The 12,105-nt window shown below is 38.5% G+C and overlaps 1 protein-coding gene across 1 annotated transcript in view; it reads right to left on the bottom strand.

The window, feature by feature from the left end:
• Nucleotides 1-3,776: 3,776 nt before the first annotated feature.
• The window catches only part of svild (supervillin d), a 115,437-nt gene continuing 107,108 nt past the window's right edge, over nt 3,777-12,105 (bottom strand). The window contains exon 29 of the mRNA XM_067244788.1: nt 3,777-4,172. Coding sequence (XP_067100889.1) covers nt 4,086-4,172 — 87 coding nt within the window. The 3' untranslated portion in view covers nt 3,777-4,085. The remainder of the gene's footprint in view (nt 4,173-12,105) is intronic.

Below are 12,105 nucleotides of genomic sequence, written 5' to 3'. Positions count from 1 at the left end.
TACCATTTCGCTCACCTGGGCTGGAGAGAAGGTGGCTGTGCTCCGTTTTGCTCCTAGCTTCAGACCTTAGACCCTTAGAGTGGTAAGTAACTTGTACAGCTGAACTAACTAGCCCACTGCTCTGTGGGATTGCTAGAGCTAACCTAGCCTGGTCCTAACCAGACTCTCGTACATTTCATTTGTACAGAGAGTCTGGGATCGCTCCATTGACAAGCGTTGACTCCCTTGTAGGCGGGTACTCTGTTGAAGTTCAAAACTATTGGATCTGCCCAGAGCCACTCTGGATCTGCCATAACCAATTGCTAGTGTTCGCCTTAGCCAACGCCTTCACCACTACTGTAAAAATTTACATCCTTCCTAAACCGTAAAATGGTACCTTACAGCAGATGCTTTTGGGGAACAAGACACACATTTTGGCCGCATTTAAACTACATGGCCTACTTAGATCTATGTGATCCAATTGCAGTTTCTTCCTCCCAAGTGGCACAGATCGGCTATGACCCATGCAAGTGTAAGCAGGAAAACAGTGCATGGATTCCGATAAACCAGTTCCAGGCCTCATTCATATGTGGAAATAAATCGGATATGAATCGGATATGTGCATTTAAGTCTGCCATGTAAGGGGATAAATCGGATATACCCCTGTCAAAGCGAGTCGTACGTTATTGAAAATGCATACATCATCTAGCGACTTTAGAGAGCCAATAGCAACTTTTGGTGAGATTTTTCAACACTATTCACTAGGGCTGTCCCCACTCAGTCGACTTGTTGATTTTCTGGTCGATATGCTCTTGGTCGATTAAGATTATTTAAGACAAATAAAGCAAATCAAAAAATATATAATTTAAAAGAAAAGGTGTTACTGTTTTCCCTTTCGTTAATCTGCGCTTTGTTTTTTTTGCACACATCACGAGCACAATTGGTTGCCGAACTACAAACTCTGCCATAGCCTACTTTGTCGGTGTTATTAGTCAAAATGGCAAAGAAATCTGTGGTATGGCAGCATTTCATTAAAGTACATTTACAAAGTACCGGGTGACTCGAAAAACGTTGAATGCAAACTCTGCCAACAACGGTTTATTTTTCATAGTTCGACGTCGAATATGATGTAGCCTACCACCTGAAAAACGTAAGTTGGCCTAGGCCTACTTCGCTCATGCTAACGCGCTGGGTTGAAAAATGAATATGCCTATTATAAGAATCACATCCAAATCGAATGACATTATCTTCTCCGGCCAAGACAACAAAATCTTTCTTTGTTGCACCTTTCCCTACTCTGTTTCTACGTAAATTCCCATGCTGCACGTTTCCAGGCAGTGATCAGTGCGCTCGGATGATTTGCATGTTAAATAAACAATATTTTTAATTTGTAGAACATTTGAAGAGATAATACATAATAACCAATCAGGCAATTTGTATTATATCGGCATTCGGTAACAACAGGACTGGTGACACAAGACTTATTATTAGTAATTAGCTTATTTTATAGCGGCTGAATCCAGCAGCTACATTGAGTCAGATCGGGAAAATGTTTGTACATTTATGTTTTTCTAGTCAATCTCCCTTCTTACACATGTATTTCTTTTATATTATCTCTTAAAACAGTGAGGTAAAACATCACACAAAAGTATTTGATGAAAAACATTGTGACATTTATAGAAAAAAAAACGTTTCAAATTTTGATTAGTCGATTTTCAGAAGTGTGTAGTCGAGTCTTGGTCGACCAAAGAAAATCTTAGTCGGGGACAGCCCTACTATTCACTGATCACGATTCAAACTCCAATGTTCCAGAACCCATTATCAGCCAAGACAGTTTCTTCCATTTCTTTAAGAATATTTGCTGCAGCAAGAAAATAAGTTGCCTAACTCACCGATATGAATACACCCCATATTGTATTAATACCAAATTAAAACCTCTTCTAGACTAAACACGCTCTCAAACCAAACATTTTTGTTAGATTCCTGACGAGCGTCCAGAACTAGATGGACAATAATAGGCCCTGTTAAGCTAGTGTAAATGCAGATATCGGACATTGGTCACTTTTAAAAGATGTAAGCAGGTCGTCAAAATAGTGTCAATGAAATTCAAAAATTGAAGGACTAGTTAGGGTGCGAAATAAATACATGAATAAATATATATGAGAGAGAATATAGGTTGTGCATTGTCAAGGGCAAGCACACCCAATTACAGAACTGTAAAATTTCCATTGCAGTTTGAAAACTCTTTCGGCAAAAGTAAGGCATTATAGACATATGACAAATGTTGACAAAGAAGAGAGAATTTCTGACAAAGACCCTGCTCTAGTCAGATGAGTCTAACGTGATCTTCGCTGCTGAGCTAGATGTTTTTCTCAGTCTTTAAGCAGCAGTTGTGGCAGACTACGCAGACGAGTCAGGCTTGTGACAGGATTTCTTTCAGAAGGAGTGCTACTGGACTGCATCTATGAATTGCTGGAGATATTGAAGCACAAGCTCATAGCAGACACGGATGGAATACTGCTGGTTTAAGGTTTTTTTTTGCAACAGTGTGCTATCACAACTTCACTCCCCAGTTAGTCAAGTCAGACATAAAAGATCTGCACCTTCACAGAGTCTGAAATGTCAAATGCAGAACAGTTTGTCCAGGCACTAAAGCCAGTAATGGCTATAGTAGTATCAGCATGTAATTTATTCATCCCAAAGGTCAATTTGCAGCGATGCAGCAGATAGATGGCAAGATAAAAAAGAAGAAATAGTGAGTGTGAGAGATAACGTATGTGACAGAGAGCTCTAGAGATAAACCTGGGGGAAAACGACACACACTGTGTGAATGCAAGAGAAAGAGCTAGGATTGTTTTTTATAAACTACTTTATAAAACGCTTGTTAGTGTGATTCTGCCTTTGACATCCACCCAGAGTAGGTGGATAAGTACTGAAAAAAATTTGTCACGTGTCAACTTAAATATAATTTTTCATTTTACCATTGCAGACATTAGCCTATCTCACAGAATAGTATTTATTGTTCGTTGACTTCGTTAGCATCGTTAGTTTGTTGTACATTTTCTAAATTTTATATTTAAAGACTGCAGCCAACCTCTTAACAATCCTGTCAAATTCGCCTAAAACGCATAAGCATACCCAAAGTAAATTTAAAGCTGTTCTTGAACAATTTGGAGGGCATGCATGGTTGTGGAGTAATAGAAGCTTGAACACAATTAAATATAACGTTTTTATTTCCGCCTTAATTTAGTTTTGCATACAGATGCCTGAAGATGCCTTCAGGTGGGATGTATTAGCTGGAAGACACAATGGGACCACAGCATGAAGCCTTACCTAATCCAAGTCAAAAGTTGAATATAATACCACAATAAGTTCTAATATTTTACACATTCTTTAAGGGTACATCCAGGCATCTTCTAAAAACTGAGAATTCCACCAGCGGGCCATGGACAGCTATGGCACTTGTATATGTTTATTTTATGCACCTACCCAGCAAAGCAAATTCCTTTTTGTGTACACTAACATGATTCTGATTCTGAAGCCTAGCATCATCCCTTACATTTGTACACAATAACTGACTGTTAAATAACAACTTTTGTGGTAAAAAAAACTAAACATCCACTCAATAGAATTATGCAGATAGATCAGTTTGACAGTCTCTGACAGTAGTTCTTGGCCAGGTAAACTCTCTAATTGTTTACATCCCAGGTTGAAACACTATTTTGAAGAAAATATCAAACAAACCTACAGTGAGAATTCACATTTCCTTCTAGGCTTTTCACAAAACACACCACATGAAATGTCTTCCTTTTATTTGATCACATTCATCATATAATACATACTGTATAATACATATTTATAATTCAGTGGTTACATAGTTTGAGCTATATCTGGCCAATACAAGTAAAACTGTCCATACTGAATAGGCTATTATGCATTTATGTTAAAATAAATGCATAAATCTACAAAATGTCCATCTTTGAATATACACTTTTAATGAAAGAACCAGTGAGCTTTAATGCTTAATCATATTATTGCTCTTTAAAATAAAAATAAAAAGTTAATACAAAAAGTACTAAATATAAAAAGGTTGTCTTAACTAACTTTTAGAACAGACCCTTGCTCTTCTTCAGGTTCTTCTGTTTCCAGTTTGGCAGGGCAGAGAATTCGACACGATTCATTTCCAAAAGGTCCTGCAATAAATTAATTAGAATTCTGTCAGAACCATCCTATTATCATTTTGTAAACTTTTTATATCTACGGTGCATCTGGAAAGTATTCACAGCGCTTTTCACACATTTTGTTATGTTTATGCCTTATTCCAAAATTGATTAAAAAAATGAATCCCTCAAAGTTCTACACACAATACCCCATCAGCACAAAGTGAAAAAAAGTTTGTGTAATATTTGTAATAGATTTGCAAGAATTAAGAACAAAAATATAACATTGGGCCTCATTCACCAAATGTTATTACGAACAAATTTGTTCTCAAACCGCACTTACGCAGTTTTCAAGAAGATTCTGGCATTCACCAATGTTTTCTTATTTGGGATTTTTTCTTAGGTAAGAACAGAATTTACACACACCCAAAAGCACTCTTATGCACAATTGAGAGTTGACATGTTTGCGCAAAATAAGTAGTTATACATTTTTTGTCCGTTCTAATTTAAAATGAAATATTTATCTCCTTTATAATTTTCCAACTAATAATTTTCATAATTGTACACAGATTTTCTTTGTTTTTATAAATACACACTACACATACACTTCTGCTCATTTGTAAAGCACTTGGAATTTCCATTGTGTATGAATTGTGCTAGGCCTATATAAATACAGTATTTTACAATCGCTATGACAATGTTTTCAATACTTTTAACAAGTTTCCTAAACTCTTGACACAGTTAGCACAACATCCGTCTGTGTTGGCTATACAATTAACACATTTATTGTTGCTTTGACACAAAATGCATAGAATAAACACAAATCTTAAATGCTTGAACTTCTTTTACACACAAGCTCAACCAAGACCAAAACAATCGATTTTTACTGCCTATTTTACCAATGCTTTCACATTGTATGTTGGAACAGATAACATCATGTTCAAAACCTAACTTATTGGCTAAAGCTGTTCATATTGTAAATTGAAACACAAACATATCCCCTGTATTTTATTCCATTGCTACTGAGAAACAGCTGGTTGAAGTTATGCAAATACTGCAAATACAGAGAAACACGAAGAAAGAAAGAATATGTAATGCCTGCACGAGGGAGAGGAAGACAAGTACCAGGACAAGGGAGATGAGTGGGGCAAGGGAGAGGAGTTAGAATGTGTGGTGGTGCTCAGAGAAGGGCCAGAGCTAGGGTAACTGATGAAATATAGTAAATGGCAGTTATATTGCATATTTCTTGCAGTAATGTCCTGTTGCAACTGAAGCCTTTATTGCAGCAATTATTTTTCTGTCTTCTTTTTTTCAATACAGTAACCGTACATTCTATAAAGCTACTCTGAGATGGGTCATTCATTTTTTGTTCTGAATTTCTGCAACAAAAGAAACAAAATGCATGCATTTACTAAACCCAACAAAACAAAAATTTAAAGAAGCTTCAAAAGAAACTGCATTGCAAAACACAATCTATGATCCATATACTGTGAGACCTGACACATATACTGTATAATAGAATGCAGTGTCTGTAATTTCATCTGATGTTAGTGTTTTTTTATGTGCTATGATTGATTAAATGTTCCTGTTGAAAGAGAATGTGTGTTAGTGTTTTGGTAAACATGGTGCATTGTGCATAGTGTATTTTTGTGTTATGAAAATGAGTGTTTGAGTTTAGTTTACCATGTGTGATTTTTAGCATGAAATTAACAGTTTTGCCAATTGTGCGTGGTAGGTGTGTTGGTGCATTAAGAGTTAAGGAAACTTGTTAGATGTATTGAAAAGATTGTCATAGCGATTGTAAAAAAAACTAGCTAGGCTTTGAAGGCAAAGCCTAGCTTTGCCTTCAATTCAAATCAATTATGTTAACAGGGAACGTTGCCATCCAATAAGTGACTTATCACTGTATGTATAGGCCCAAAGTAGGCTTATTCCGCACACTAGGACTTCACCACACAATTGCGTATTTATTGCTGCAGCAAAATTTTGCAGATCGTTCCCTGAGGAGGGAACACATCTTCCTTGACCATACCAATTTATTTGCAGAGAGCGACAAGTAGGCTACCTGTTGGAACGCTTTAGGCTACAAAGAGCAGTCCTCATGGATATTTGTAACAGTCAACTGATGTTTTTTTGCTTAAGAATTCAGATTAAAGTTTAACCATTTATTTTTCACTTCATCAGTTCTGCGCCCTTCTCCAGATACAGCGTTCACTGCATGAGTAATTGCATTTCATGCATCGGTTTTATTTACTGCTTTGTATCCACCGCTGATGCTACTAAATATGATGTGTCGTTTGTCGCTAACTTCTTGCAGCTGTACCTCCACTTCAGAATTACTAAAGTGTTCTGTCTTTTGTCGAGGCCTCCACCGTTTTTACCACGTCTTTTTGAAATTTCTCTGAGTGTGCACACGGCCCTGCCATCGCATGCCCTTTTATGGGAATTAACGGGGCATTTACCTATGCTAAATAGGAGCAATGGGGCACGAGCTTTCAACTTACGACATATTGGGATTCATCATTCTAAGACCACACCTGCGAACAATTCTGCTGTTTAACCCTTGTGTTATCTTCGGGTCATTCTGACCCATCAGTCATTGTGTCCCACCGTCGTATTGCGACAACTTTACCGCATACAAAAACAAAGTGAAGCATTTTCTTTTAACCTTTTAACTTTGGGCTGTCTCAGACCCCCCACATTGCAAAGGTTAAAAGAAAATTATTTTTATTTGTTTTTGTATTGGGTAAAATTGGGTAAACACAACAATGGTTCGTTATGAACCTTTGGGTCATGTGACCCGAAGGCAGCACAAGGGTTAAGAACATGTCATGAATCACACGTAGATTTCTCTTAGGAACTTTCTTAAGAACAAATTTAAGAAATAACTTACATTTACATTTAGTCATTTAGCAGACACTCTTATCCAGAGCGACTTACAGTAAGTACAGGGACATTCTCCCCAAGGCAAGTAGGGTGAAGTGCCTTGCCCAAGGACACACGTCATTTGGCACGGCCGAGAATCGAACCAACAACCTTCAAGATTTGGTCTGATTGGTTGTCCTTGTGTATAAAGGGAATTGTAATGCATTGTTCTGTGGATTCTTCATCTCCTGAGACCTTTTCCTCACCTCTTTCTCTTTCTCTGATTTACAATGATCATGGTAGAGTAGGTAAGATTTAAAGCCTTCATTTTGTAACATGTTTGCCTTGTAATTGTTGGAATGCTGCTTCAGCATTCCAAGTATTGTTCTTTGAATCTTTATTCAACTTCTTCATATTCTTCTTATTCTATTTCTTCCGTGGCACGTTTCAGCGCCTTCAAATCTTCAGCTATTAAAACCATTCAGCTATCAAGAAATTCAACAGTTTCAGGCCATTCCTGCTATGACTTTTCAGCTTTGTACCTCTTATGCTTGAATTAATATAAATCAATATTCATAATATTTTTAACATGGTTTTCCAATGGAGTTTTCTTTTCAAATCCTCTCAAACTTCTTTAAACTTCTTCAACTTCCAAATCCTTCTTCTTCCTCAATCTTTCAGCTAGAGCCACCATTTAAACTTTAACATTTTGACAAAACCTTAAACTATTTTTAAATAATTCAGCTTTTTGATATCTATTCAACTCTTTTCAATATCACTGATTATGTTTCATGACTTTTTCAAACCGTTTCTGAGATTTACATGGGTGTGTACGTGAAAGCCGAGAGTGCAGACTGAAACACTTAGAGTAGAGGGGAGCTTCTGATGTCGTTGAAAAAATATTTCTAGTTTGCCAGCATTGCCACAATTTTCGCTCTTCATGCTTCATTTTTGGATCAATAGATAGCAAATTTTGTGCTGGTCGTAGACAGTTGTCTGTTGAATCCAACAGACGTACACATTTGTTCAGAGCCCCACGAAAGCGAGACAAAGTCCAACTCTTGCCCCATAGAGACCAATGCAAATCTGGTGACAAAATCGTCAGAGAAAGCAAAAAGAAGAAGATTTTGAAACTGCCGGTAGTGTCGTATTTCTGACCGCACAGAAATATAAAGGACATCTCTGGTTTCGGCAGAGTCTTGGGTCTCGGAAAATATCCTTATTCTTTTGATTGGACGTATAGTTTTGCGTCTAGGTTATCTTGTTTGAGGTGTGGATTCTAGCTACATTTCTGTTATTCTCTGCCCTCAGCACGTTAGCAATCATAGCTGCACCATCACCGTGGCAACGACAGACACGCACCACTCAGTCTCTCACACAGGTGATTGGTATTAGCTGATTAGTGGAGTCACAAGACAGAGTTTGATAGTATTTCAACCTAATACAATTTACAAGAGGTGACTCTGCAAAGTGCTGCTAATATCTCTTTTACTACTATTGGTAATGGAACTGTTTTATTCTAATATTTACGCCACTGTGTGTGTTGACCTAATTGACATAATGTCTATGACTTAAACGTCCTTTTAAGTTTTTCCCTTCTCGTGATATTTTCAGGCATTTAGCCTACTCAACTGAACTAACTGAAAATATGCCCCCCAAAACGTAAATAAGCTTGACATTTATTTAGTGGAAAATCGCTCATTCATAAAAAGCTCACTGGTAGCGATCATTGTCAGTAACAACGCAAAATGCGATATAGCTCTGTGTGGAGAAGCTGCCCTGGTGAATTCTACTACTAGCCTACAGTACAGTACTAGACTACTGCTGTGTTCGTCTTGGTAGCGATTGCATTGGTTGAATTGGATTTAACGTTCCGTTGTACGGTTTAGGCTGAAATAAATTATTTTCATGAACAGATTGACAAAGTTTAGACTGTGGCAATGAAGTTCAGGTTAGTAGTCAGATAGTTTCACCTATTGAAAGACTTTTGATTTAAGTAAGGGGAGTGCCGAACATGTTCTGTCGCCATTTGACTTCCTAAACAGTTGTGTAGATGTTTTTGTAGTGTGTCGCGTAGGCTACAGCGTTGCAGTGAGCAACACTGGTTTGAAACCACAGGTAATGATAATTTCACCAACAAATCGTTTACTTGTAATGTAATGTCATAATAAATCCTACAACGAAAATTTATTTGTGAGTAATGTTTATTTTAAAGATTGAAAACAGATGCATCATAGACCACTGTAGTATGTGTTGCCCGGGCAACAGAGGCTAATGTCATGCTAATGCTTCAGTGAAATAGTAGACTACTAGTACCGTTTCCGAAAGTAGATGTGGGCCTACTTCCTTAATAATATCAGCTAATATTGTACATTACATTTCACAATTGTGTTTCACATCACAAAGTAAAATGAGTAAATAGTTATCACCCTGGTCTCTTTGCTTGTGGCGTTTCTGCAGCTGCCTTGCAGTAAAGCTATAGTTAGCCTAGCTATCCCCCAAGATGCGAAACGAATGTTCTGCTACAGGTAGTCACGCGTGTTTTTGTGACGTTTGTGATGTTAGTAACGTCAGTGACTGGCTAGCAAATTAGCAACCGTTAGCTTCACTTTTCGCCACAAAAACTTAACTTGAGCCTAAACAATGCAACGGAACGTAAATAAAAATACAAGCAACTCAATCGCTACCAAGACGAAACTTTTGACACCTAGGTTGTCTATGTAGGCCAAATATTGACGAAGATTTAGAGGGGCAAAAATAAATAATAATAATAATATATATGTGAGAGAACAAAGGTTGTGCCCTTGCCGAAGGCAAAGCACACCCAAATATATATGTGAGAGAACAAAGGTTGTGCCCTTGCCGAAGGCAAAGCACACCCAATAAGAATTTACAGCCTTCGCTCAATACTTTGTTCAAGCACTTTTGGCAGCAATTACAGTCTCAAGTCTTTTTGAGTATGATGCTACAAGCTTGGCACACCTATTTTTGGCAGTTTCTCCCATTCTTCTTTGCAGGACCTTTCAATCTCCATCAGGTTGGATGGGGATCTCTCCAGTGATGTTTAATTGGGTTCAAGTCTGAGCTCTGGCTATGCCACTCAAGGAAATTCACAGAGTTGTCCCAAAGCCACTCCTTTGTTATCTGGGCTGTGGGCTTAGGGTCGTTGTCCTGTTGGAAGATGAACCTTCACACCAGTCTGAGGTCCATAGTGCTCTGGAGCAGGTTTTAATCAAGGATGTCTCTGTATATTGCTGCATTCATCTTTCTCTCAATCCTGACTGGTCTCCCAGTTAATGCCGCTGAAAAAAATCCCCACAGCATGATGCTGCCACCACCATGCTTCACTGTAGGGATGGTATTGGCCAGGTGACGAGCGGTGCCTGGTTTCCTCCAGACATGACGATTGGCATTCAGGCCAAAGAGTTCAATCTTTGTTTCATCAGACCAGAGAATTTTGTTTCTCATGGTCTGAGAGTCCTTCAGGTGCCTTTTGGCAAACTCCAGGCGGGCTGTCATGTGCCTTTTACTGAGGAGTGGCTTCCGTCTGGCCACTCTACCATACAGGTTTGTTTGGTGGAGTTCTGCAGAGATGGTCGTCCTTCTGGAATGTTCTTCTCTCTTCACAGAGCAACGCTGGAGCTCAGTCAGAGTAACCATCAGGTTCTTGGTCACCTCCCTGACTAAGGCCCTTCTCCCCCAATCGTTGGCTGGGCGGCAACTCTAGGAAGAGTCCTGGTGGTTCCAAACTTATTTGAGGATGATGGAGGCCATTGTGCTCATTGGGACCTTCAATGCTGAAGAAATCTTTCTGTACCCTTCCCCAGATCTTTCCTTAGGACGTGCCATTTCTGTGTCTGTAGATTTAAATGCTATAAGGAGGAGAGAGGCGGGGCTAACTGCCATGCTTCCGTCATTTGCAAGCCATGATGTCTCTCGAGGAAAAACCAATATCGCGCTCGCACGGTCATAGCTCATTTTGTCAGTAGCGGGCCAAATTCTCTTTGCAGGCAAAGCAGAGAAAGGGGAGGTAACCTTTATGGTAAATTCCAGATCGGCCCATCTGAGCTTTCATTTTCTCAAAGTCGGAGCAGGATTAGGGTTGGCTATTGTTTGGATTTTCACGATTCAGATACCGAACCGGTACTTTTAATACGATTGCGATTCCGAAACGATTCAGATTCTTGAAAAACTGAAAAATGACATCAAAGAAAGGCTCTTTTATAGTTTTTTAAATTACAAAATATTTAAATGTAACAATATATTAACTTTTAAAGTAGCTTACTTAAATATATAATAAGTAAACCTAAGTAACCTAATACACAACTACAATAATTTAACAATAAACAACAGTTACCCTATTAACAAATAACAACAAAATAAATGTTGAGTTGTTATGCTAACTAAACCAGCTTCAAACTTCAGCAGTTTTTTTTGCCAAAAAATGACCATATTTGCCTTCTCTGGCAAGATACGACACCTCTCCTAACTTATGGCAGGACCTGCACAGGAGAAAACTCTCTCAGATGGTGTCGAAGAGGCCTGTACACACAGGTAGGGTTGTCTTAGGTTAGTATAGGTCTATAAGGTTAGTATAGGTCAAGAAGGTTAGTATAGGTCAAGAAAGTTTGATCACATAACATCTACTCTTATCTCTCTACACTGGCTCCCTATCCAAGCCAGAGCTGACTTCAAAGTTCTACTACTAACATACAAATCTCTGCATGGATTGGCACCACTGTACCTCTCCGGTCTCCTTGCACCCTATTGCCCCGCAAGGACACTTAGATCTCAAGATGCCGGCTATTTGGTGGTTCCCAAAGTTAAGAAAAAGACAGCTGGAGGTAGGGCGTTCTCATATAGAGCACCTCTTCTCTGGAACAAATTACCCGTCTCAATTAAGGAGTCTGATACTGTTTCGACATTTAAAATTAGGTTAAAAACGTTATTGTTTAGTCAATTCTACGACTGTTAAAGGTAAGTATGTTACTAGTTGGAGGCAATGGGGGACGGGTTGCTTCCATCCTTATTCTATAAGTATAACTTATTTTAGAGTTCTCTTCCCCTGGAACAGATTTCATGTTCCAAATGGGGGGGGCTG

This window comes from Osmerus mordax, chromosome 10, assembly GCF_038355195.1.
Source record: "Osmerus mordax isolate fOsmMor3 chromosome 10, fOsmMor3.pri, whole genome shotgun sequence".
Classification (NCBI taxonomy): domain Eukaryota; kingdom Metazoa; phylum Chordata; class Actinopteri; order Osmeriformes; family Osmeridae; genus Osmerus; species Osmerus mordax.
The sequence above is the reverse complement of the archived record's forward strand: the minus strand, read 5'-3'. Positions and strand labels throughout refer to the sequence as shown.